We start from the raw sequence: 27314 nt of genomic DNA, 5'->3' as shown, positions 1-27314 counted from the left end.
GGGAGGCCAAGGACACAGTGGGCCCAGGGCCCAGGGGCAGGTGTGGTGCTTCCAGACGTTTCTACTCCCTCATTTTATTCATGGCGACTTGGGAAGGTAATCAGTCTTTAATGAGCAAATCTAAGGCCGCGTTTTCTTTCCAAAGTCTCCACGGGATTTTCACGGGAAAACCAGTGAGAAAATGCCCTTTCAAAGAGAAGACTGAGTGTCCCGAAAACATTTTCTTTAAAGTGCGTGCAAGGGCTGCCCTCTTGAGGCATAATAATGTGCTTAAAATAACACTTGGTAAAACCCTCTGGCTAAAAAATCAAAATTTCCAAAGCATATACATTTGAAAAAAATAAAATCTCCACTTAAAAGCTTATTTTGACTTGTTGCCCGGGATCAATTGCAAAAGCGCTTCTGTTGAGAAAGGGCAGTTCAGCCAAACTCCAGCTGGTTTTTAGAAACAGAACTGGAGGGAAAAAACCAGAAAACGTAAGGCACTGGGCAAATGTGACGTAGGCTGGGATGAAACCCGTTCTCCCAGAGCCGGTCTCTCCCACAGCACCAAGTTGCTCCCCCTGCAGCCAGCTGGCTGAGGGCCCGGAGTGTGTGTCAGCAGAGGGAGGAGTGGGCTGGGGAGGGGAAGAAGGGACGCTGGCTCCCCAAAGTTGTCCTGAGGACTGATCTGAGTTGCAGTGAGCACTTTTTACCCAGGGGCTGAGCTCCCTGGGCTCCTGTGACGTGGATGGAGCTCTCCCTGCCATGCTGCCAGCTCAGGACCCTGAAGTCCAAAGGCGCTCTTCTGTACCCGGCATGCAGTCCCGGCCAGGGCCTCTGGAGAGCTGGATCCTTGGTCCATCTTCTCCCGTTCAGCCCACCCCTGGCAAACCCGAGATCATCTTCACATCACCCACCCCTGCTTCGCCACTCACTCCGTCCCCGGCCCCTCTGCTCTGTTCCTCCAGAGAAACACAAACTGGCTCAGGGCCTGAGCCTGCACCAATGGGAGGCTGAAGTCTCTGTGTGCTGTGAGATGGACTGTGGGCTGGCTTCCCCACTCACAGGAGGCCCTGGGCGTTCACTGACTGGTGACTTCTGGGAAGAACTGAGGCCCGAGCAGTCACGTGGGGCTCTGCCACGTCTTGCCACGCAGGCCTCTCGAGTGCCATGGGAACCGGAGCGGCAGGGGATGGGGAGAGCAAGTCTGCAGCGAGCTCTGTGGCTCTCCACGAGGTTACTTGTCCCTCTGCTGCCTGGCCAGTGCCACCCTCAGGGTGTCGGTGCCCAGGCGCAGGCCCTGCAAGCAGGAGACGGCCTGCTGGGCTGCGGCTGAGTCTGGGTAACGGAGGAAGGCTCTGCGCCGTGGGCCCTGCCAGGTGAGCCGCAGGGGCACGGAGCCGAGTTCACGCAGGGCTCTCTTCAGGTCACTCACACGGGCGTCCCGGGGGAGGTTCCCAACATAAACGTCGGCCGCAAGCGGGGCACCCTCCTCTGGTGGGGAGCCACTGGCTGCCTCCATGGAACTGGCTTCTGGCCCGGCTGTGTCCGGGGGCCTTCTGCCCGCACTCAGGGGCACTGCCTGCTGGCGGCCTGGTTCCGGAAGGTGCTGGCGCTCACCCTGGAGGGTGACATCCTTCCCAGCCTGCTGCTCTCGGGCGCGGAGGCTCCTCAGTACTGGGATTTTCTCCATCATCTCCCGGCTGATCTGAAAAGCAAAGCAGTTGCAGCTGTTCTCAGGGACAGAATCACAGGGCGCCTGCCACACACGCGTCCACGCCTCTGACTACCAGCTGTGCCACACACGCGGGCTGGATGCCGAGTGGTCTAACTCAGCCCTAGGGACGGGACTCCCACGGTCCCACCCACTGTCTCACACAGACCATGTCACCAGTCTGTAGCTCTGCCCCTCGCCCCTGGCTAAAGGGAGATCAGTGCCCATGGGGGCTCTCTGGAGCATCTGCCCACATGCTGTGGAGGTTGCAGGGTTGGGCCTCCATTTTCGTCCAGGCCCAGAAGCAGGAAAGTGAAGCTGGGCTCTCTGCTCAGGCCTCCTACCCAGAAGAGGCACCTAAGGTTGCTACTTAGGTTGGGATTACGGGGTTACCAAAGGCAGCTCCCCGAATGACCTCCCCGCCCCGAGAATAACAGGGAGTTGCCTCTGGATCTGCCCCTACCTGTGCCTTTGGGTGGGATGAGGACTTTAACAGGACCACAGGGGTCTCCTCTCCACTGAGGGAACATCTGTCAGGGGTCACCCCCTTCAATGCAGAGCCAAAAATGCAGAAAACAAGGCAAGTCTGAGACACAGCTTTGAAAACACTTCCTAGTGACAGGTCACCAAACTGTGAAATCAGTAATACTACCCAAAAGCTTACGTCTCAATTGTATGAGACTTGTAGACAAAGGACATCTTTGGCTTTATCCGGATTTTTCTAATCAATCAGCTACTGCAGTGGGCCCCTTGGAACAGACTTGAACTGGCTTGATGCAGCCTAAACAGTGAAGGCCTGTTGGCTCCGTCCTGTGGGGCAGTTTGCACTGGGGGCTGCCTGTGGGTCAGGACAAGTCCGGTGACACCTGGACCACCGTGCCCTGTGCAGAAAAGAAACAGACGCTATGTGGTCCTTTGTGACAACTCTCACTCTTTAGAGATGTTTTTTATTTTTCTTTTGGGCACCAAGCTTTCACGTGAACATGGTCACCAAGAGGCAAGCCGTGGCCACCTGCAGGCCTCCAATAGAAGTGAGTATGTCACAGTATGAGGCAGCACATGAGCTAGACAACTATAAATTGTTCTACAAGATGAAACAGTTCAGCTAGTATCAATGCTCTCATTACATTCAGAATAATATGTAATTTAGAGCAATGGTTCTTATCCTTGGCAGGGTGAGAGAGGAACCTTTGTGAGGAGCAGGGGTTCCCTCCCAAGAATGACTCACCCACAATTTTCTGTACAATTTCCCAGGGTCAATAAAGACTATTCATGGGCCTCCAAGCTACAACAGGTGTACAGGCCCCAAGTTAAGCATCAATAAATTAGAGTAATAAAGATACACAAGCACCTAAGAACAGCCAAGTACGTTCCTGCAAACCTAGAGGCTCTCAATCCTCTCTCATCTAGTACCTGGCTCTGTCTCCCAGTGCTGGGTGGAAGGTAACCTCCCCTCTCGGCAAAACCTTCGCTTTGGTCAGAGTCCTCTGTGGTGGGATGCCACTCTGCTCCCTGGCACTGCCACATCAGAAGCCTTGGCAGGTGGCAGGCACAAGGCCTCATTTTGCTCTTGAATGGCAAACAGACTCTTGGCTGTCAAAGACTCTGCAAAGACTTGCTTCAGTATTTCCCATTGTTCAGACACAAAGGAAAACAACTCACATCTATGCCACAAACATATCCACGATGTGCTGCTTCCTAATTACAAGGCATTTCTCTTCCACTGGGCCCGCGGCCATCCTTCTCAACTGATTCACTGCGAGGAGACTTAACTCACAGAGCAGTATCATACAAGCTCTGGGGCCCAAGGAATCTCAAAAACGACCTAAGTCCAACCAACCCAACCTCTTCCCACACCTCTACTCCACCTTCTCAGGAAGTTCAGGCTTTTGTGTTCTTCTAAGTGTTTAAAAATAGATATAAACTGGTCATCATTTGATTTTGAAGGATCTTTTAAATTACCAGATTTAGTACTGAGAACAGATGATAAAATTTAAAACTGCAATTACAATGAGAGAAAAAGTGTGGCTATGCATTTATCTGGAAGAACTGAAAGTTCCTTGGCTCTGAGGATGGCACCAGAAGCCTTGAGGTGACAGCACCAAGTGGGCTGGGGGTGGGGGTGAGGTAAGGAGTACAGTAAGGGGTAGGGGTTTGGGGGCAGGCTGCACCCTCCGGGTCAACACTGCTCTTCTGATGGGACGGGAGCTGCGCCAGCCCAGTTTCCTGCCCCCCGAGTTACTTCCCCTCCCATCTGTGTCCAGTAGCACCTCAAGGTTCCCTATGGCAGAAGCAAGCATTCTCAGGCGAGGCTTCACACTTGGGGTTTTACAGCAGAAATCTGTTTTGAAACACGTCGTGCGAAAGACAAATATATCCTTCCATGCACATCACAGGGAGCTCCTCCATTCTGAGCCAGCAAACATCCAATCGGCTGAAGAATACTGAACACATCTTAACCACACATGATGAGCTGACGGGACGGCCAGGGCCCCGGCACACTGGCATCCACAGGGGGGCCGTTAGAATGGAAACGCACAAGTGTGTTCCACTGAAGTAAAATCGCTCTTCTCATGAGCAGTGCTTTTGGGTAAAGGATGACAAGGCTTCGCATCAGCTCCCTCCTCCTCAAGCTCTAATGGAAACATCTTCCTGGCTGCGGGGCAGCTGTGCCACTCTGCCAGCTGCTGGATGACTGGGCCGATCCCTGCCACAGCTAACAAGAAAGCCTCCTGTGCAGCAGCCAGCAGGGTGGCTGGACACCATGGTCGGGACCAGTGCATGGCAGTGCTACTGTTTCCCGGCTGGTAACGAGGAACAGCTGTTACATTCTGCCAATGTGGCATGTGAAGTGAAACATTTTGCTTGTTAATCAAACATGAGAAAACATTTTTGCCTTTCTATAATTAATTCTACTCAAAAAAATAGAACAAACTTTTATTTATATTAAATATTATATTATTATATTAAAATAAAGTTTAAAAGCCTGACCCCTAGACATGTTAAGTCAAATATGAATCTGAAATCTGACTTTTAAGATTTCTGATTGAAAATCAGAAACTGCTCAAAAAGCAGAGACTTGGGCTCCAACCCTGAGGCAGCTACATGCTGCTTTTACCATTTTGGATAAACTGCTTTTCTTTCTGACTCCTGCATTACCTGACCTGGAGATAAGGAAACTGGATGATCTTTGAATCCCCCTCATTTTTTTTTTTTCTTTTTGAGAGACAGGGTCTCACTGTGTCACCCAGGCTGGAGTGCAGTGGCACAACTCATAGCTCACTGCAGCCTTGAATACCCAGCTCCAAGCAATCCTTCTGCCTTAACCTCCCAAGCAGCTGGCACTACATGTAGGCACTCACCACCACACCCAGCTAAGTTCTCTACTTTCAGTAGAGATGGGGTCTTGCTATGTTTCTCAGGCTGGTCTTGAACTCCTGGGCTCAAGTGATCCTCCTGCCACAGTCTCCCAAAGTGCTGGGATTATAGGCATGAGCCATGCTGGCAAAGATGAGCAGACATCAGAAGTATTTCTAATACTAGGTTCAACCTCCATAAATAGTGAGTTCTCTTGCCTGAGACTAAATGTGATTGTTCCCTAATGAAAATGCCTTAAGATACTTCCAGATGGCCACAGTGAAATAACCATACGGAGTGGGTATGCTCAGAGGAGAGCGCAGGGAAAGCCAAGGGAATGTGCTGCCTTCCGTAAACATAAATGCCAGGTAGGCCTCGAAGCCTCTGCTGGCTCTCTAAGGGCAACACGGCTCACGGAAAACCCTTATGTTCATAGTTGATCAAAGGTGTCAGTTGGTAGAAAAAGACTCAATAGGGCCACCCCTTTACAATCACGCTTCTACTAGGAGTGCTGGCGGACAGCAGGGGCAAGGCCTGGATCTCCCAACAGGGGCCTGACCACAGACAGCACAGCGTTCGACTGTACCCCAACATCGGGAAGGGAGGGCTCAACTTGGGAGGGGTACGGAAGTCACTAAGAACTATTTAGTAAAAAACATTTCTGTTTTCTGGTATACATGATCACCTTAAAACTGATGCTGCGAGATGCCAGCTTCCACCTGCACGCCGTGGCTCCTGCCTGGCCGTCATTGCAAGGCCTGTGGGAGTGACGTGCCTCCCTCCGCCTGCTCTGCACAGAGTCCTGCGTGGCACCAGCAGCTCCTGCCTCACTTTTGCACTTGGAGTTTGGGCCCTGGGAGAAGAGCAGCCGCATGGTTCCCCTCACACAGACATGCTTGAGCTTTCCGTGTTGGCTGTTCCAGTGTCACCCTACACATGTGTGTGCGTGAGTTTTAAGGACTGGCGCATCTTTAACTATTTTCATTTCCGAATTCTCATTTCTACTAACTGAGTACACTGGGAACAGAGATACCTACCTTACTGCTGTACGACTGGGTTCAAATGCACCTGGGCACAATGTCTACCTTGGAAAATGTTGAACAAATTTACTGTTTTTTTCCTAACTAATGTTGATTATAAAATTAGGATATGCTTGTTGTGGGAAATTCGGGAAAAAAGTAGAAACATTTGAAATCCTATCTCCCAGAGATAAATACTGTTCATATTCTGTTATATTTCCTCCCCGTCTTTTCTCTCTGCCTTTTAACATGAGCAGAATATGAAATTCCATATCAAGCATGTATAATATCATATTGTGCCTTTTCTACTTTATACCACATGCATTTTCTCATGCCACTAAACATTCTTTAAAAAGCTGTATGCACTTCAATGGACCCCCCCATCCCCATTTTAAGGCACTGCATGTCTTCTACAGAAATTCAATAAATCCTTATCTGAATTTCTACATATTTCTCTAGGACTGATTCCTAGAAGGTAAATTATTAGGTCAAATACAGTAATTCTTTTTCAGTGAAAGCCTGTCTCAGCCCTCTGAACGTACTGGCCCAGCTGTGGGTAGGGGTTGGTTCACAGTTAGCTGCGTTATTTGCAGAGAACAACTTTGTCTTATGTGGGATCTGAAATTGGGCTTTGCTGTCCCAGGACTGCTGTTGGAGACTTTTCTCAAATCCTTTTTCTTGAAGTGTCTATAGACCTTGCAGCATACTGTGGCCGTCTGAGGACCACTCTCCCCAGCAGGCTGTGTGGGGAAGAACGGGCCATGCTTTGAAAGCTACAGAATTGTTTCCTTGAGTATAAGCATGAGAGTGGCTCTGGAAGAATCCAGTTTCCTTCACTGAGGAGCAAAAGAGTTGACCCGAGAAAGTCAGACGCACCGACCTTGGTCTATGGTATCCTTGCCACCCCCGTGGTAATCAGGAGCCATGTGCTGATGGGAGTTCCCGTGAGGAGCACAGGACGGGTGAGAAGATGTGTGTGAGTGACGGTCTTTCCACCGGGCAAAGGCCAAAAGGTCCTCTGGTTTGTGGCTCTGGTGACGGGGACCACAGGCTTGCAGGTGCCCGAGCGGCTTCTCCTAAGCCCTCAGTCTCCCAGTAGGCTGGCCTTGCCTTCGGCGCAGTTGAGGTTCTGGAATCTGTAGCCATGCCTTACCATTCCTCTCCATCTCCGAGGTATTCTTAACATATATCTTTCTGGCTCCCCAGCTCAGGCCAGCTCTAGGGAAATACTACAATGGTGTGGCGCGTCTCCACTGCCCAGGTGCGGCTTGGGCAGAACGGGGCTTCCAAGATGGCGGTAGACCTGGGTCTCCCCACAGAGGATCCACCCGCTGCTGCTGTCCAGGTGCTCACTCGGGTCCAGCAGGTGACCATGGGTCTCAACAGGAAGTTCCGTTCTTCTGTTGCCAGTGACTCACAGGACACCACTCAGCCCTGGGAGCTGGCTGGGACTCTGCCCCACAAGGGCAGGCACTGGTCAGTGGTCAGGGCTGCTCGACACTAGTGGGTCCGGGAATTCAGCCATTTTCGGTTTGCTACTGCACAGAGCTGAGGCAGCCAAATGGCTCTCAGCCCACTGCAGATCACCTGACACATGGCTGTCACAGGGAGGGACATCGCATGACTGTCTCTAAGATCAGAAGATCACCAGAGCTGGACGAACTGCCCAGAGGTTCAGGACCACATTCCAGCTTCAGGCCCAGGTCTCTGGTACCATCTCCAGCCTGGCAGTGATCCCTGGTGTAGCTGGGAGTTCAGGGAGTCCTGGGTTCTCAGGGTGCGGTGACTGGGAGATGGGGTAGCAGTGGCTATGCATCTTGTGGCTTGGATGTGGCCAAGTCACCCTGAGTTTCACGGGTCTGTGGGTGAGGCAATCGCCCCCAGAGACAGAAGAGCCCACGAGGACAGAGCAGACAATGTGCCTTCTAGAAAGGAGGAGTAAAAGCAGAGCCTTCTGGGGAATGTCTCTGTGCCTCTCTCTTCCTGCCAGAAAGTTTCTGATGAGGGTGCAGAGCACTGGAATGCACTTTCAGCCCCTTTCCCAACCCTACCAGGCTTCCTTTGTTGAAGAGGAGATGGAGGAGGAAGAACAATGGCTACTCGTGGGGGGTCTCTGCAAAGCGCCTGCACGGTCACAGGCGGTATGGAGCAGCCGAAGGGCTGGAGAGCCGGGTCAGCGCCTTTCTCTCCTTGTCCTCCACTGAGAGGTAGTAAAGGGCATACCAGGGCATCATGTGACAACCCGTGGCCACAGGGAGACACGTGAAGGACCCCATCTTGGCTCAGTGAGCTACCCAGAAGGACCATCCTAAGGATTCTGCCAGCAGCACAGAGAAAGAAGAAACATGCATGACGTCCAGGAAGATTTCTCAACTTTAACGACCTACCTCGCATTTGTGACAATGATGAGGACTGTGGCCATGCTCGCAAGCATCGTCCTGGGCGTTCTACATGCACTGCCGCGCACCCTCCTATTTCAAAGACAAACGAGGGGCTCAAAGGGTGTGCTGGAAGTTAGAGATAAAGCTACGAAGTGGGAAACTCTTGACTGCTAAACCGAGCAATACGCTCACTGGCCACTTGGTCTCCTTTCTTCAAAATCATGAGACACAGGCTGAGAAGAGTCCATGTGGATGTTGACGGTGAATCAAGGAGATGCGCTGTTTATAGTAACTGCACTCAAGCGGAGCGTGTATTAGACGCTCTGTAAGACTGGACAGGACGTCAACTATTGGAAAGGTGGAACAAAGGCCAGGGAATGAGATGCTGAACTATCTTTGTGTTTTGAAAATGAGTAAAGGAAAGGCAGTTTGTGCTTCCTTCACATCCTTCCACAAGCGATTGACAGTGCATCGCAGATATCCCAGTGAGATGGCCAAGAGGTAAATTCTTGGATTCTAAGACCTACAAACCTATAGTGATAAATCATTACCACTATAATATCATGGACAGGTATACCAAATATTTGCCAAAAAGTCCATTTGAAATGATATCATAACCTAGCACTGAACAGTCCCCCTCCACATCCAAAATCTTTCCTGGAATTTAGGGATTTTTTTTTTTCTCCCAACAAATGTTGATAAAAACTCACTTTAGCTGCATGGCTAGTGAGACTAAAACAGAAACACTGGGGGCTGCAGAAAGTGACTGATTTCCTCTGACCATGCAAAGGGATTACCAAGTGGTGAAACTGAGAACACAGGATCCAGAATGAGAGACAGGTTTTTAAAAGTTTGAGATTCTTGCTGAGGCCTCATAAACAGTGACCATTTTCCTGGAAGAGGGTCTCGGCAAACAGTGAAGCCCCCAATGCCCTCCCTCCCCCACAGTGCTGACCCTGTTTCAGGAACCTTGGCTGAGTTTGGTTTGCTTTTCTGTAAGAGGATATACTCATCTAACGTGTCCGATGACTTCATTTGTTGCTACTTTTCTACTTTTCTTGTTAAAATCTCCGGAAAGTAACCACGCTGTTCCTAGCTCTCTTCCGGCAGAGGCTGTCCAGGCTCCCCCTAATATGGCTGCAATGGGCCCCTTCTCTGACATGCTGGCCTGGAGGGACTGCCAGCAGCCTGACTGTGGCTAATGCCCTTGTGCAACTTTCCCACCATCCCTGTTCTCGGCTCTGAGGAGCCATCCAGTGCATTGGCTTCCACTTACAAGGAAGCCGTGGATCAGAGTTTCCAGGTGAAAGACTCTGAAGAAAGACACCAAGGGAGATTTTCATTTCCTGGAAGAGCAGCGGCCGCCTTCTCCCCAGTGCTGCTGGTGCGCTTGGAGGGCCACCCATCTCCTCTGGGTCACACAGGCTGTTCCCTCTGCTTTCATCAGCCACCAACCGAGGAGTGCACACCTGAGAGGCCCCAACAGTGCCTGCCCAGGACGCCTGCAGGGGAAGTCCCTGCTGGGCTGTGGCGAAAGTAGCAGGTATTTTGTGTTCATCCTTAGAGGTGGATGTTGTTGATTTTCCATGCCCAAAGGAAGGATACTTTCAAACGCTGAATGATTTGGGTTTAAAGAATGGGAGACGTGGACACGTATGCTTATTTGACCAATAGTTTTGTCCGCACGAAGCACAAATGTCTTCTCAGTAATTCTGGCTGTTTGTCAGCAGAGACAGCATCATAACCTACAGGCTGCCCTGCAGGGTCAAACTCCTATTGCAGACTAATTTGCAACGTGTGCCATTCCCTAAGCTGGAAATAAAAACGACACACGTATAAAATGTACAGAGGCTTGGTACTGCCTTCTACTCAGGCTAGATCTGCTTGAAGATCCAGATCTTCAGTTAAAAAAAAAAATCTGGATTTAAAAAGGGAAGACCAATGAGATAATGCCAGGCAGAGTTTGCAGTGCCTGGGATGGCAGAAAACAACTCTTAAGAATGAAAAACAGTGGGCAAGCAAAGCTTCAAAGCATTCGCCCTCCTAGCCCATGTGGCCATTTCTGCGATGTACAGAGGCAGATTTTAAACCTAGCTGCTTTTTAGAATCCCAGAGATCTGTAAGCAGATTCTTGGGCCTGGGCCTAGAGATTGTCATTCAGGAACCAAATTGTTCAAAAGCTCCTTGGGTAATTCTAACGTATAGCCACGCTGGGATTGCCAACAGCTCCCATGCCAGACAGAAACACTTAAAAGAGGAGGGGCCGCTAAGCTACAGGCCAGAGCTGGCCACGGCTGTGACCCACCTTGGACCAGGTGATTCCCATTGGCTGTGGGCGCTTGCAGCCTGTGGCGATGACTCTGGTCGGAGTGAGGATGTAGTCAACGGTAATGTCGTGCTCCTCAAGGAGCTCTTCAGGGATGTCCACGACCTGGGGGAACGGAGGCGAGATAAAGGGGCTGGTAGAAATGCCACTGCAGTCGTGCACACTGCCCCACCCCGTGGGAATGTGAGGCTGGCTAGAGAAGCACCCCCACATCCACTCTGGGGCTAAGGCTTAGCCCCTGCACCACTAGCAAGTCCAGCCCTGGCTGATCCACACCACTCATGACACGGCATGGTTCAGAAGCAGACGAGTCTCTTTCCCCACCCCCTGCTCCCTCAGAAGAGAGTGGCAGTGGCTCTGCTCAGCCCATTCATAAGGAGCACCTGGCAGTCGTGGACGATGGTGACCACTGGCGTCTCGTTGCTGACGGCACCCATGGATACCATCATGGCATATTCCAGATCGGCGTAGCCTTCTCCCTTCCCGATTCTCCAGCCTGAGAGACAACCGAGAATCAGTATCGCTGTGTGGTCCGGGGCATCGCTGAGAAGTGGACTTTCCATCAGGTCCAGTGGAAGGAGAAACCTGAACCCAATATCCCGAGCTAATCTATAGAAATTTTCACAGAAATGCCCACCAAATGCCCACAAGCAGCCCACCATGAAGATGGACTTTTGGGCATTAAACAGGAATAAAAACACAGCAAATGTCAGGTGGTGAAAATACAATGATGTGAACACTGGACCGTTTAATCATGTCACAAAGGGAAACAGCTCACATTCATGTCAGCTTTATGTTAGCAAGACCCATACTTAAAAAGAATGAAAAGAGCAGTTCTCAAAAAGACTAAAAACAAATTCCTACTGAAAGCAAAATATGTTTAATCAACTTACCTCGGGGGAGAATCGCCATTGTGAAGTCAGGAGCCCGGGACGGCACGGCCTTGTTTCTTCAAAAACACTGAATAGTCACCACTGGACACCAGGTCCCGAGGGACGGTTTAAGCAGTACTAACGTGTTTTGCAAATTTGTAATGAGTGGCACCACAAAAGGATTATCTGAGCCTAAAAGAGCAGCTAAGATGAAATCAAGGTTTACCAGCCTCTCTAGCCAAATCATCTATTCAGAGACAAAAATGCAGGAAGACAGGAAACATCAAATGCCTTCTGACCCTCACGGAGAAGCTACAATTCCTCTTGTGAGAAGCCTGAGGCCCTTCAGAAACGGAGGCCTGTGTGTGCCACCACCAGCATCACCCGCAGAACACCTGCATTACTGCCGCTGTGCCTAAGACTCACATCTGATCGTGCTACTTTGACAATTCAAAACCTCCAACTGTGCATGCAAGTTGAAAGAAATTTCAAACAAGAGAAAGAAAATTCAACAGAAAAAATAGCAAAGGATATGAACAGTTCACAGAAAATGACAGGCAGATAAGCAGCAAACATACAAAATTCTTGACTGACTCCTAATTAGGTACAAATCAAAGGCAAAGGGGATACTATTCACTGCTCACTGGCAGACTGCAAAAAGCCAAAGCTGACTCATTCCAGCTAGGAACAAGGAAGCAGAGACAGAGGCTGGGCACCCCTGTTGGGGCCGAAAGTGAGCGGCCCTTCTGGTGGCAACATCGAGGCTGACAAAATCCATCCTTCAGTTTAGCAACTCCCCTCCGAGGCGCTGGCCCATGGGGAGCCTCAAAGACGCACCTAGACTATCCCCCAGAACATACTTCACTCTAGCATGTTCTGTGAGGGAAAAGACCAAAGCCAAATCTGTATACGAATATAACATTCGTATGTATACGAAATAACTCATAACGTATACATCCGTCGGCCGGGGTGGGCTTCAGCTACTGAGGGGCAGTCACGAGAGAACACCATGCAGTTCCTCAACACGGGCCGAGGAGGCCGGCCTGCTGCGCTGACAGGAGGGGCGCTAAGACACATTCTCCAGCGAGGCACGGAGCTCTGTGTGCCACTGTCCCTTCTGCGAATGTGGAAAAGGGATGTCTATGAATCTATACCTATCAACTATAAGACAGGGGTTCCCAACTCCCGGGCCACAGACCAGTACCAGTCCGTGGCCTGTGAGGAACCGGGCCACACAGCACGAGGTGGGCAGTGAGTGAGCAAAGCTCCATCTGTATTTACAGCCGCTCCCCATCACTCTCATTACTGTCTGAGCTCCGCCTCCTGTCCGATCAGCCGCGGCATTAGATTCTCATAGGCGTGCAAACCCGCGTATGAACTGTGTGTGCCAGGGATCTAGGTGGCATGCTCCTGATGAGAATCTAATGCCTGCTGATCTGTCACTGTCTCTCATCACCCTGAGATGGGACCGTCTAGTTGAAGGAAAACAAGCTTAGGGCTCCCACTAATTCTACATTATGAGTTGTGTAATTACTTCATTATTTATCACGACGTAGGAATAGCAGAACTAAAGTACACAATAAATGTAATGTGCTTAAATTACGCTGAAACCATCCCCTCCCTGGTCCATGAAAAAATTGTCTTCCATGAAACTGGTCCCTGGTGCCAAAAAGTTGGGGACCATTGCTGTAAGATATCTGTGTCTCGGCAAAAAAAACTGTCATCAGAGTGAACAGAGAACCTACAGAATGGGAGAAAATTTTGCAACCTATCTGTCTGGCAAAGGTCTAATATCCAGAGTCTGTAAGAAACTGAAACACATTTACAAGAAAAAAACCCAAACAACCCCATTAAAAAGTGGGCAAAGGGCCTGAACAGACAGTTCTCAAAAGAAGACATTTATACAGCCAACAAACATGAGAAAAAGCTCAACACCGCTGATCATTAGAGAAATGCAAATGAAAACCCCAATGAGATACCATCTCACACCAGTCAGAATGGCGATTATTAGAAAGTCAAGAAATGATAGATGCTGGCGAGGCTGTGGAGAGGCAGGAAGCTTTCACACTGTTGGTGGGAATGGAGAGGTAGGAAGCTTTCACACTGTTGGTGGGAATGTAAATTAATTCAACCATTATGGAAGACAGTGTGCTGATTTCTAGAGGACCTAGAACCAGAAATACCATTTGACCTAGCAAACCCAAAGGAAGATAAATCATTCTTCTATAAAGACACATTCACATGTATGTTCACTGCAGCACTATTCACAATAACAAGGTCATGGAATCAACCCAAATGCCCATCAACGATAGGCTGGATAAAGAAAATGTGGTACATATACACTATGGAATACTATGCAGCCATTAAAAGGAACGAGATCATGTCCTTTGCAGGGACATGGATGAAGCTGGAAGCCATTATCCTCAGCAAACTAACACAGGAACAGAAAACCAAGCGCCACATGTTCTTACTCATAAGTGGGAGCTGAACAATGAGAACACATGGACACAGGGAGGGGAACAACCCACACTGGGGCCTGTCAGGGCAGGGGCAGAGGGAGGGAGAATATCAGGGAAAATAGCGAATGCATGCTGGGCTTAATACTTAGGTGATGGCTTGGTAGGTGCAGCAATGCACCACGGAACACGTTTACCTATGTAACAAACCTGCACATCCTGCACGTGTACCCCGGAACTTAAAAAAAAGGAGATCTGTGTCTCACACGCATGCTACTATGTATGACATCTACACTAGGAACTCCTAATGGGGCAGCTGGGGAAGGAACAGGGAAGACGTATGGTAGAGTTTTCTGTGCCGTTCAATTTTCTAAGCAGATACATGACTACTTTACTACTTTACACAGGGGGCCAGCTGAACAATGAAACTTACAAAGCATTGCTTTCTTCTTATACATCCCTGAACCTGATGATCTTTTTCAAGAGGGAACCTTTGCTGATTTCCCACCACCTAGAGCCCAAGTCCCATCATCTGGTCTCAAGGCTTCTGAGAAGGGGCCATAACCTAGTAAAATGCCTGCTGCCTGAGGACCCTTCAGTCCTCTCTGCCTGGGCAGTAGCCAGCCCTGAGGCCGCTACTGAGGAGATGCCCCCTCCAGGCCAGCAGGTCCCTCCTCAGACTCCCGCTCCCACTCCCGTCAGTCCTGACTTGTGTCAAGCAATGATCATGTCAAGTCCTGTCCTGGTCCAGCTCTCATGTCTGCCCCACCCACACCCTGTGTACTAAGGTAGAGACCACCCAGTGCCTGCCTGGCACACAGCAGGTGCAGCAGGTACACCAGAACAGTGTGTTCCTGAGTCCCCAGCCTTGATGACACAGACGAAGCACCGGAAACTGGGAATGCAATGAAAGCAAAGAATAATGTCCCCACATCAGCTCTAGTGGTGGCTGAGAAAAGAGGGTGTCCTGAAGCTGGAGATAGCGAGGAGTGGTGCGGTGACCCTGCCCTCTTGGCAAGGGCCCCCTGGCCTTGTGGTCCGAGAGCAGCCTGCCTCACATGCAGCACGGCAAAGCACCAGGCCTCAGAAGAAGTCTCAGGGACACACTATGTTGTTCAGGAGTCTGCTGCTTCATAATAAAAACAAAGCTTGGAAGGTACTGTTTTTCCTTTTGCTGGAGTCCCTCCAAAACCAAGTATTTACTGACATACTGAAAAGAAATTCAGCTCCAGCTCCAGCTCCAGCTCACTTAAGAACAGAGAGAAAACATTTCACCACCTGAAGAGAGAGTTATCTCACTTTGTTTTCCCTGCTAAGAAAAGTCAAAATGCTGTACATGTGTTGGGCTGGGGCCAGGAGTGGGGGGGCTGAGCCAATTCACCACTGAAAAATGCAGTGGCTTCGGAGACCAGGTAAGCGCATCCAGAAAGCAGAAATCACCGGCAACTTTTGAAAGACAAACGGCCTGGCACTGACAGCCTGGCACGCAGCCGCCTTCAGGCAGAGCTGTCACACTCAAGAGTTCCCATTTGCTAGTCTTACCTTTTTCAGAAACGGCGACGGATCCCACCACAACTAAATCCACAAGGACCCTGGAATCCAAGCCAATGGGGACACTGCAGTTCCTCACACCCTGCACACAGAGACATGGATTGGAAAACTTCAACGCCAGCTGCTTCCTCATTTTGTAATGCATGATCAAAGTGCACTCAGGGTTTGAATCAACCTCTTGGACAAAACCGATGCAGGCACACACAGCACCGCGGATGTGGCGTTTCAGGAGAAGCCGCATTCCAGAAACCGCTTTAGGGCAGTTCCCTGTCTCTTTCCCAGAAAGGTGGCCAAGGGGAACTCACAGCACAAATTCATAGGCTGCCAACTTCATAACATTTAACAAATCGTTTTTCCCCATAAGGCAGAAAAACACAGTGGTGAGAACACAGGGGCAGAGTCCCAGGAAACTGGGTTCAGAGCCTCTGAGCCACAGGACCCCAGCAGGCTGGAGCTCTCTGAGCCTCAGTTTCTTCCCCTGTAAGACAGGGACACCACCCTCTGCCTTGTCAGAGCAGTGTTGGAATTAAATAACAAAACGTATGCATTTAGCACATAAGACATGGTCAGTAAACACTGTATGACATATTTATTCAATATAAAATCCTGAAGGGCACTATTTTTATGTACAATATACTCACTTCTAAAAAATTATCCCTTCACCCAAAATGTCCCAGAAGTGTAACGCTTTATATTAATGTAGGCCTGCATGTAAAGAACAGGAAAGTTGAATATATTCATTGATTCTCATAACATGGTTTATGTAAATCTCAGGAAAAAGCCATTTTCAGTCCTGTATCCAGCAGTAACTGATCATTCAACGTGGCAGTGGGCTCTGTCTGTCAGTGCAGAGCTATGACAAGTTCCGTAAGGATCAGTGCATACAGGTGGCTTGGGGTCTCCCGACAGTCACACAGGGGCTTAGTCCAGGAAATCCTCCACTGCAGGCAACCCTGTGTTCTCATCATCTCACAGGAACCACAGGGGGCAGGCGCTGACCAACTGCAGAGGAACAGCCGGCTTGCATTTGTGAATGCTGCCCATCACCATGGTTTTGTCTCATTTTCCTACCTTTATTTTTCCTTTCCTCCTTTCTCTCTCTCTCTCTATATATTTTTTTACTTTATCGTATGTATTTTTATAAATCATATCAAATTCTATTTTTGGAATAAGCAGGGTGCTAATAAGTAAACAATAAAACATTCCAGTTTTATACATTAGGCTTGAGTGGCAAATCCCATAAAATAGGATATCTTGAATTGCCTTATTTTTTATTCTCAGTAGATTAGAAATTAAATGACTTGGAGTTACTTTAGGATTCTTTAAAAAGCCACCAAATTCGACTTCCTTAACTGTAAAATACATGACCTATTGTATTATAATGCACCCTAAAGTCATACTTGTACACTTGGTTTTACTAAATTGTGAGGCATTCAAGAAAATCTTAAATTTATAATTGTCAGCAATTACTCATTTAGAACTGGTGAGGCAATTTCCAGTGGAGCATGTTTTGGAAATTCTATCCCATCTCCCCAGTCACTCTGGTGGCATCTGACGAACAGGCTGGGAATAAGAAAAAGCTCCACAGTACTAAACACTGCAGGTTAACACTGGGCAGCGCCGAGAACCAGATCGCTCGTCTTCCCTTTTCTTACAATAAGGAATTTATAATTTGCCAATTTGGTGCAAAACAGAAATTGAGTTACAGAAATAGAATCTGTTTACTCAGTTTTCCTACTTGGCTCTGTGAGTGACAGAATTCTTGAATACTTTAATATCTCTGTTCTTTTGGCCCTGTTAAAAATGAATTCCAACTGCGTGATGCTATCTTATGCGACCTTGTGAGAAGCCTTCACAGGGTACAGTTCTTTCCTAGGTGAGGACATTGCTTCTGGCACTTACCTGAGAGGTGGCACATTTTCTCAAGATGTCTTTAGTTGCCCCAGGGGGTGGTGTGATCTTATTAAACAACCCCGTTCTCAGTCGCGGTGTTGGAACCAACAATGTTTTTTTGCTCTTTTAAAGAAAAGACAATCAATAAATTACAAAATGAAATTATTCCATAGGACTTTTTTTATACGTGTTTTTACCATTTCAGGAGGAGAGGCAAATTACTATTATCTGCATTTTTTTTTTCTGGTGTGTGCCAAGGAAATTACTTATTTGAAAACCTAATTAAATAATATGTGGGGTCGATTTTTCTTAGAATCACCACTCGGCACCTCCTTACCCTGAAGAGCCACAGTGTTTACTAAACTTGCTAATTTGACTTCACTTGCCATTCAAAATCGTTACAGGTAAAAAGTGACAACAGAAATCCAAACTAAGGCTGATTCTGACAAAATCCCAACCTCAACTTTCCTGTGCCCTCTCTGCACTCAGCACCAAGTGCAACAGAGTTACAATAATGTTGTCATTAGAAACCGGCAAGGCATAGCTATCTTACTCAAACATTTCTGTGCAGTTTGGCTGTTCAGCAAATCACAGTCAAAGAGACCAATAATCATGATAATCAATACACCGACACGTGCCAATAGCCCTTTACTTCTACTTAGTTCTCAAATGCCTATTGTGAGAACCTCTACAACAGGGCTTCTCAAAGTGAGGGCCCTGGGCCAGCACACCAGTGCTTCTGGCACCTGCTCGAAATGAATCAGCCCCCCTGGGGGAGCTCTGATGAGCCTTCCAGTGACTCTGATATACACGGAAGTTTGAAAACCACTGGTTGAGATGTCTCATAGATTATGCAAGGGGAAGCCACAAGGCGATCACAAGATCTGAGAAATCTTTGATGTAAATCATAGTATATTTTAGTTTTTGAGCAGGAGATGACATCGCAAGACCAATAAAAGACCCATAACATCTGTTTGGCCTATTTCAACAAAGGCTTGTCAACCACGAGAGCAAAGTACTTTAACACAGCACTCTAACTGCCGCGTGCTGCTTTTCTGTGAGTGGTGGAGTGTGGCTCCCCTCACTGGCAGTGCTGGAGTCCTGTGCACCACATTATGGGGATCACGCTCTCTTTTCTAGAAGCTGCTCATCCTCTGGCTCAGTGGATCTCAGCCTTTAGTAAGCATTAGAATCACCAGCAAGCTTTAAGAATGATCGAGGTCTAGACCTCACTCCAGAGACCAACTGGAACCTGGCATGGCCAACAGACAGTCTTCAAACTTCCTTGAGTGACACCACCATGTGGCTAGAGCTGGCAAGTGGCACCTGAGCCAGTGGTCCTGAAGCCTGTGTGCTTGGAGCACCCCCAGAGTATTGATGAAGCAGAGTCTGATGCCACTCTAGAGACTCACAGGTCTGGGGTTGAGCCTGGGAAGCTGCGCATCCCCCCGCACTGCGGATTGTGCGGTCAGACACTGGCTGCTGTGCCTCTAGGTGTGGCCTGAGGCTGTGCATGTCACCATTGCCTGCCCACACACAGCTGCGGCTCAGGAACCTGGATTTTTACCTGCATCCCAGCTGATCCTTAAGTCCCTTAAAGTTTCCAAAAACCACCGAGGACCCTGTAAGCACCAGAACTCAGGGACCACATGTGTGTTGGTGTCTTTCGGCACTACATCCTATGCCCAGCACGCAGCCTGGGAGATAGCTCAGTTATTTATGCAGTTGTTTCTCCAGCCTGAATAAATGATGGCATGAAGCAACAGGGATTTGCTCAGGGCTGCATCCCTCTTCCAGGCTGTCTTGGCTAAGGCTGATCTCCACACGGTCAAGGTTTCTGATTTTTGCTCTGAGGGGCTGACAGCTGAGAACACCCTGAACTTCACACCTGCAAGGACTGGCTCTGGAGTCAGGTGGCTGGGTCAGAATCCTGGCTGTACCGAGACTGACGTGTGGTAACCTGAGGTGGAGCTTCTCTGCATCTGGTTCCAAGTGTCACAGAGGAGAAGAGATGGCTCCCATAGGACTACTGGAGAGCTAAACCACATAACACAGGGAAAATATTCAGACAGAACTGCGCCTCGAATGCAGCGACTGCCGACTGCTGTCCTTCCTTGCTACTGCTGCTATTCCTACTTCTAGCTTATTCAAATGATTCATTAACTGAGAAAATAAAGCTGACAGGAAGCTACGCTTCTGGAAGACCCTACATAGAAGTCTCTCTTGGGGCTGAACCGCCATCAGCAGACAAAACGATCTCCCACACGAGCTTGGACCCAGGGCAGGCCCCTTCTCTCAGCTCCAGCAAGAATACACTCTGTCATTCACCTTTTTTTTTGCCACACAGTGTGGAAAGCGCCCCTCTCACCAGGGCTTCTCAGGAATTTGACTTGACAACTTGGGTGGGAGAATGGTGTCAGCACACAACGCGTAGCAGCGTGAGGCAGAATGATGACGCTTCTGCCGTGAGATGGCCAGTACTATACTCATGTTATCAGCTGTGATTTGCTTCAGCAAAACCACACTAAACATTACATTACATTAATGGGGTTATTTGAATGTTACTGATTTTATAGTTTTGTTTGTATTTAACTTATATGCTTATTTTGGTTTTTTTTTTTTTTTTTTTGAGACGGAGTCTCGCTCTGTCGTTTTTTTTTTTTTTTTTTTGAGACGGAGTCTCGCTCTGTCGCCCAGGCTGGAGTGCAGTGGCCGATCTCAGCTCACTGCAAGCTCCGCCTCCCGGGTTTACGCCATTCTCCTGCCTCAGCCTCCCGAGTAGCTGGGACTACAGGTGCCTGCCACCTCGCCCGGCTAGTTTTTGTATTTTTTAGTAGAGACGGGGTTTCACTTGTTAGCCAGGAAGGTCTCGATCTCCTGACCTCGTGATCCACCTGTCTCGGCCTCCCAAAGTGCTGGGATTACAGGCTTGAGCCACCGCGCCCGGCCTTATTTTGGTTTTATAGTTGCATAAAAGCTATCTGCATTACAATTTATACCAAGTTTTATGTTTATCATATTGAATTAGATTATAATAAACTAATTTAAACCAACCCTGGGGGAGTTTTCTTTTTTTCCTTGAAAACGGGCCTCTATGTTTTCAGTCGAGAAACAGTGCTCTAATTGATACATTTTGAGGGCCCATCAGGCTTCTTACTCGTGATGGATCATGTTTCAAAGAATTATAACACTGCAAAAGAACTAAATGTGTTGTAATCTTCCTCCTCTGATGAAGCACATCAAAACTGAGAATGCGTCCACGCCATAGTTTCTGTGTTTGGTTGGATAGGAAGAAACAAAATAAAAATTCTAAGAGCATGCCTGAATTTAAAAAGTTTAACAGTGTTGAGAAGAAACCTTTCCAGTTCTTATCCCTGGTCTTCATAGTATCAGAACATGACAAGTGACATCTGTCATCCAGAAGCAAATGATTCTGCGTTCAGCAAGCTTGTCAGCATGCTCATTTCAAACGGCAAAGTGGTGTCATCCGTTTCAGCTCCAGCTCCTCAATTCTGGAACACCACAGGTTCTGCCTGCGTTCCCCCTCTTGTGCGGAAGCCATTGTTTTGAACATCCTTTATCTCTGAATTTAGACACATTTGGGACTCCTGATTGACTGAATGCTAAACCGCTGAAGGGCTTCTGAACTATTCTTGGAGAAATCACCACCAAGGGCACCTTCTCTATTGGAGGGAATCAGAAGCACTGACTTTCTAAATACAAGACAGACGTGGGCACTGACCAGCGACCTGGAAAAGGCGTCCCCCTTGGCAGCCAGGTCTCGGCTCGGCTCAGGGAAGTGGAATTACCTGCAGCGCCAGCAGCCGAACGCCTTCCAGTGGTTTATCAGGGTCCACTTTAACCTCCTGTGTTCTGGCAAAAAAGTCTAGGTCTTTGATGTTTTGGCAGGCCAGATAAGACCCCTAGTGAGGCAAATAGACAGAGGTACACTTACTTCAAGGACGAAGAAGCGAGCATTTTTCTGGGGGGCATCAGGATTTACTTTAATGGTCCTGGCCGTTTTGAACGCCTGCAAGCGTGGGAGTTGCTCGGCAGCATGAGAAGCGCCCTGTTTCCAATGCAATCGCACGTTACTGAAAGGACAGCATGCTCTCAGGCCAACTGCAACCCAAGCAGCTCGGCCCAGAATCTCACCCAGACAGGCACTGACAGTCACCCAAAGAAACATCTAAGGAAGTAGTCTAATAAGGAAAGGGATTTGAGAAAAGGAGCCTAATCCCACTTGAGTTTTTTTTTTTTGAGACGGAGTCTGGCTCTGTCGCCCAGGCTGGAGTGCAGTGGCGCGATCTCGGCTCACTGCAAGCTCCGCCTCCCGGGTTCACGCCATTCTCCCGCCTCAGCCTCCTGAGTAGCTGGGACTACAGGTGCCCATCACCTCGCCCGGCTAATTTTTTGTATTTTTAGTAGAGACGGGGTTTCACCGTGTTCGCCAGGATGGTCTCGATCTCCTGACCTCGTGGTCCGCCCGCCTCGGCCTCCCAAAGTGCTGGGATTACAGGCTTGAGCCACTGCACCCGGCCCCACTTGAGTTTTAACTGAAATAAAACACGCACTCCAAAAAGAATACAAATGACGAGTGCAAAATGTGATGATTTTTCACAAAATGAAGACTGCTGTGTAACCACCACCAAAATCAAGCAACAGCACGACCTGGAAGCCCCCACCGTTCTCCTGTTTCATTCATTTTTAAAGATTTCTACATGATTTTCTACATCCTTCATCTTTTCCTCTGCCAAGATACGTTTCTCTCTCTGGGGTCAGAAGCATTAAAACAAAACACAGTAACCACAGAAAATCATCAAAAGAGCAGTTTTTCAAAGGGACAGGACAGTCTTGGAACCACCTCAGCTGAGGACCAAAGAAGGTGGAGCTTGTTGTGGAGAAGCCAGGCTCGGGGAGAGACAGTCCCGACAAAATGGGGTGAAGCAAGCAAACAGCTAAGTCCTTCAGGCCAGAGAGAGCATTTTTGAAAAGCGCTTTTTCTCTTGGAAAACAGGCATGCCAAAGATTATGAACTATTGCACTGCCTCTTTCAACTAACCTTTTTTTTTCTGTCAACCCTGTTAAGAACAGCCATCTTTGATTGTCTTACATTTTGATCAGCTGGGAAACTGAGGCCCAGCATCGTTAGGCTGGCAAGGCATTCATTTCTTTCCGAAAGCGCTAGAGCCTGGACTTCCAGTTCAGTACCCTTCACTCCCTAACGCTCTTAGCAGGGCCAATTTTGTGAAAAGCCATCACAACAATAACATGCTTCTGGTTAGATAAATATTTTACTTTGTATCATACAGAAAACAGCAAGTAGCACCACCTCACCTAGAGACAACCAGGCCGCCCTGCACAGAGAGGCAAGAGACCCCAGGTGAAGGGTAAACCACGTCTCTAAACGCTAAGGACGCCCTGGCCAAATGGTTTTGATTTCACACCACTGCTCACTGTTCACCACATTCTAATCCACCATGATGCAGTACGAGAATTTTATTACGAGTGTTATTCATTTAGGAATATCTTGTTTTCCTTTTCCAGACTCCAGAAATGTGTCAGTACCTTAAAGTTGGGAATCCTGTGATGAACAGGTCGGGGAAAGTCAGCTAAGTTTTGTGATTCCATGTGGTCCCAAATTTGCTCACGAATGTCCTGTTTGGAGACACCTACTACAACAAAAGATTCCCACTTAATAACAAACAAAGGAATTCCACAGCCCATGCTGAAAGCCTGCTCCAGTTACACGCTCAGCTCCCCACACCAGAGTTCACGACTATGCCAGACCAGATCGAGAAATCTTTTGGTCTCTACATTGAAAAATGTAGTAAGTTTTTTTTTTTTGTTTCTTTTTTTTGAGATGGAGTTTCGCTCTCGTTGCCCAGGCTGGAGTGCAATGGTGTGACTTCGGCTTACTGCAACCTCCACCTCTGCCTCCCGGGTTCAAGCGATTCTCCTGCCTCAGTCTCCTGAGTAGCTGGGATTACAGGCATGTGCCACCACATACTCACGAACAATTATTAAAGTTCAGAGTAAATTAGACATAGCCCTAATATTTAATCCAGTTGTACTAACCTTGTAGCAGTAGGGGAGCCAAATACAACCCAAGCCTTGTAACCAAGCCCTCCTAGAGTCCCTGCTTGGGGACTCAGGTTCTGCTGACGTAGAGAAACCATCCTCTCAGTCTATTCAGTCTTGATATAACTATGATTCGCTTATTCTTCCCGTAAGTCAGGTAAGCTTGCCTTAAAATTAAGTGATCTATAAGACAGCTATTATTTTGGATTACTGACTGCAATCCCCTTTATTAGTGTGGGCTTAATAATTAGATGACCATGTTGGCCTCATCTCCTGTCATTCCTCACTCTGAATCCAAAAAGTGGCTCAAGGACTGTTCTTCCCTGGCCCCAACATACCTGCCTACCTCCTTCTCCCTTTCAGGCCTGTACCTCCTCTGCTCTCCCTCAGGTCTAGCTTAGATTCGACCTCCCCCAGGAAACACTCTGAGCGCTGTCTCAGGCAGATGACCCTCCTTTAGAAATCTAAAGAGTACCCATACCATTTGGGTTTTTTTCCCAAACTAGAACAATTACTACAAGGTTACCACATGTATCACTTTCACTAACAGCCCCTGCGCAGGATACCCCGTGGGACACAAGAAATGTACGACTGTGGCCCCTGCTCTGGAGTCAATGAATCCCATAACACTGATTTCCCCTAATAAAGCAATGGGCTAACTGGTAAGGGGAGGGGTCATTGCAAAAGAAAAGGGCAGGGCCTTTCCTTTGGAAAGTTACAAAAACATGAGAAATAATTAAAATAATAAAAGGTGACACATAGCAATGTGTGAAATGCCTGAACCCTATTCTGTAATTGTCTGTTTGCTCCCTTAGCAGGCTGTGGGCCCTGCTGGGTCAGCGTGGGTCTCATTCATCCTTCCGTCTCCAGTCCCAGCTCAGTCCTGGCACAGGGCAGGCATCCCAAAAGGTCACTCTAACCATGACGGCATATGAGCACCCTTCGTCTAGGTATTGTGTGCATGCTGCACACGTAGTATGCGTGGGAGTGAACCTGTTCACAGCCGGGGTTCCGGCATTTAACAGACCCTGGCACACCTTGTGTACTAGTAGCATGGGGTATCTGCCAGGCAATTCTGCGAGCAATCATCCACCCCTTCCCCCACTAGAGAGTGACTTCCTACAGGCCAGGGGCTCTACCGGAGGAAGCCTCCCCAGTGCCGAGAGAGTGCCCCGCACGGACAGGGCTTCCACAACCATCTGTTAAGACCACAGCAGTTAAGCGACCCCCGCGTGTAAGTCAAACCGGCTTCCCCGACCTCACGGGGCCCACAGGCTCTCCGACGTGCACGGCAGGTGTCCCTCCCGCCTTGTCTTCCCGTTATCTTTATTTGGTTGGACCTGAACCCAGCACAGACCCCCTCCGATCCCCTCGCCCGCCTCCCGTGATTCTGCGCCATCCTCTGCCAGCCCCCGTGGCCCCGCCTCGACCCTCACCGGTCCCGGCCGTCCCTCCCCATTCCCAGCCGCCCGGGCGCCGCGCCGCGCAACTCACCCGCCCTCGGCTCCATGGCGACGCAGTCACCGCGCGACATCTCCCGGGGCCGAGTCTGGCGCGCAATGACGTCACCCGCTTCGCGCCTGCGCGACGGCGGGAGGGGCGGAGGCTGAGTGGGCGTGGCCCGGGCGCGCATGCGCGGGCGGGTAAAACCCGTGCCGGGAACCCTCAGGGACGCTCCCGTGCGTGTTGCTCATGCTCTTAACTGGTCATCGTCGAGCGCCGCCCGTGACAGCGTTTTGCCAAGCCTTGGAGTTACTGAAAGAACAAGTCCCTGGCCTCTGGGGGCCCATTGCCGGTTGAAACACATCCCACCTCCTCTCCCAGTCCTAGAGGCCGCCTCTTCCGGAAAGCCGGCCTTGATTGCTCCTCCTGCAGGACGCGGTTCCCTCCTTTGAGACCCTGCAGACCCTCGTGTGCTCACAATGGGACTCAGCCGGCAGCTCTTTAAAGGGTCAGGCAAATGGAGATTCGAAGCCAGCCCAGCCCCGGCGACTGCGCTGCGGACGGCCAGAGGCCATCCTTGGAGAAACGCCCGAGAGGTCAGGGATTCTTACCCTGACCTCTGCATACCCTGAGAAAGAACGAACGTGGCAGCCTGCGTCTGCTCGTCTATGTCTTTCATGTTTGCCAACCTAAGGGTCGGGAAAAGACTCGAGGAGACCAGGCTGCACAGACCATCACGTCCATGCCCTCCCAGGCCCCAGTCCAGCGAGAAGAAAACGAGGCGTTCATCCTGGCGGTGCATTCACTTATTAGGAAGAAGACATCCCCCAGCCGCACCCGGCACACACACATGTGTCAGGGACCAGCCACTAGGAACCACTCCCTGAGCGAATGAAGGCATCCCCGTAGCCACGTGCCTGGCACATCACAAGCATTCAAAACGTGGCTGCCACCTTTCGAAATTACATGCCCAAAACTTTATGAGACCCTCACAACACGCTTGTGAGACAGACAAAAGCGTTTGAATGCCGCCCACTTGACCGATACAGAAAATGGTGTTCCGTGTTCAAGCGACTTACTCACGTCTGCTGGTAACTGGTACTGTGCCGTTTGACCTCCTTAGGACATAATTAATGATGGTAATTAGCAGTGCTACGATGTGCCAGGCATTGAGCTTTAGCGCCTTAAAAGTCATAGCTAAATATGTTTCACAACAAACCGTCAGAGGCAAATGTGACCCGCCTGCTACGGAGGAGGCAACAGAAGCTCAGACATGTTAAAGAAGCTTGGCCTGACTCTCCCAGCTGGGAAGGAACAGAGCAGTGATGTAGCCCTGACAACGTGCTTATTTGCCACTCCTGTGGGTCCCATCATAACTCTCTGTCTCTCTTTCTATGTGGTGTCTGGAACATTAATACATAGAGACACCGAGGAGCCTTAGTTCTGCTTGTGGGTGGGTCTGCCTTTCACCAGGCTGGCAAAAGGAGTGCAAACATCATTTTGGAGGTGATAAAATGTCTCGAAGAGGTTGGATGTCCTTTCCCCCTTTCGTGGAAGCATGAATCTGCAGAGAGTGTTTTATGCAAGTAGACTTGGTCCCAGCGGTGGAAGTGTGTGCGGGATTCCGTTCCCCAGCTGTGCAGAAAACAGAGCCCAAGTCTCTCGGACAGCCTGGCACGGCCCCCAGAGGGTAACAAGACGCCAGGGACAATCTGCCTGTGGCAATTTTAGAAAGCAGGTGGTGCTAGGAAGGACATTCTCTTCAGTTCCTCCGTACCATGTTTTCAAGTTAGAAGTGCCTCAAAAAGCATTTACACCCAGCTCCTTGAGGGGGTGAGGCAGAAGGTCACTTGAGTCTAGGAGTTTGAGGCTGCAGGAGTTTGAGGCTGCAGTTAGCTATGATGGCACCACTGTACTCCACTTGGGTGACACAGAACTCCTCTCTGAAAAACATAATAATAAATAAAAATAATAAATAGTAATAAAAGACCCCTTAGAAAAAATCAACGGGCTCTTTTATGCAAGGAAGATGCTCTCAGGATAAATAGCTAATGCATGTGGGGCTTAATATCTAGGTGATGGGTTGACACGAGCAGCAAACCACCATGGTGCACATTTACCTATGTAACAAACGTGCATGTCCTGCACATGTATCCTGGAACTTAAAATAAAATTTTTTAAAAAAGAAGGTGCAATTGAACTTTAACTCAGATAGTTAAAACTCAGTCACATATGTAAA

The 27314-nt window shown here is 49.1% G+C and overlaps 1 protein-coding gene across 8 annotated transcripts; it reads right to left on the bottom strand.

Moving 5' to 3' along the window:
* Positions 1-54: 54 nt before the first annotated feature.
* Positions 55-25183, bottom strand: MTHFSD (methenyltetrahydrofolate synthetase domain containing). Of its 8 annotated transcripts, XM_011928036.1 has the most exons (9): positions 25127-25158; positions 23120-23223; positions 21507-21620; positions 17561-17674; positions 15650-15740; positions 13121-13123; positions 11163-11275; positions 10759-10884; positions 55-1690 (listed from the first exon to the last, which is right to left on the bottom strand). In XM_011928036.1, the coding sequence occupies exons 1-9, from the start codon at positions 25140-25142 to the stop codon at positions 1220-1222; spliced, it is 1152 nt and encodes a 383-aa protein (XP_011783426.1). In that variant the 5' UTR covers positions 25143-25158; the 3' UTR covers positions 55-1219. The 8 variants fall into 8 exon arrangements, with proteins under 8 accessions (XP_011783426.1, XP_011783422.1, XP_011783421.1 ...); XM_011928032.1 differs by lacking the exon at positions 13121-13123 and having other exon boundaries at positions 23120-23226; positions 25127-25183; XM_011928031.1 differs by lacking the exons at positions 13121-13123; positions 21507-21620 and adding an exon at positions 21361-21474 and having other exon boundaries at positions 23120-23226; positions 25127-25183.
* Between the last annotated feature and the right edge of the window lie 2131 nt (positions 25184-27314).

The sequence above is a fragment of the Colobus angolensis genome, unplaced genomic scaffold, assembly GCF_000951035.1.
Source record: "Colobus angolensis palliatus isolate OR3802 unplaced genomic scaffold, Cang.pa_1.0 Scaffold76, whole genome shotgun sequence".
NCBI classification, from domain to species: domain Eukaryota; kingdom Metazoa; phylum Chordata; class Mammalia; order Primates; family Cercopithecidae; genus Colobus; species Colobus angolensis.
The sequence above is the reverse complement of the archived record's forward strand: the minus strand, read 5'-3'. Positions and strand labels throughout refer to the sequence as shown.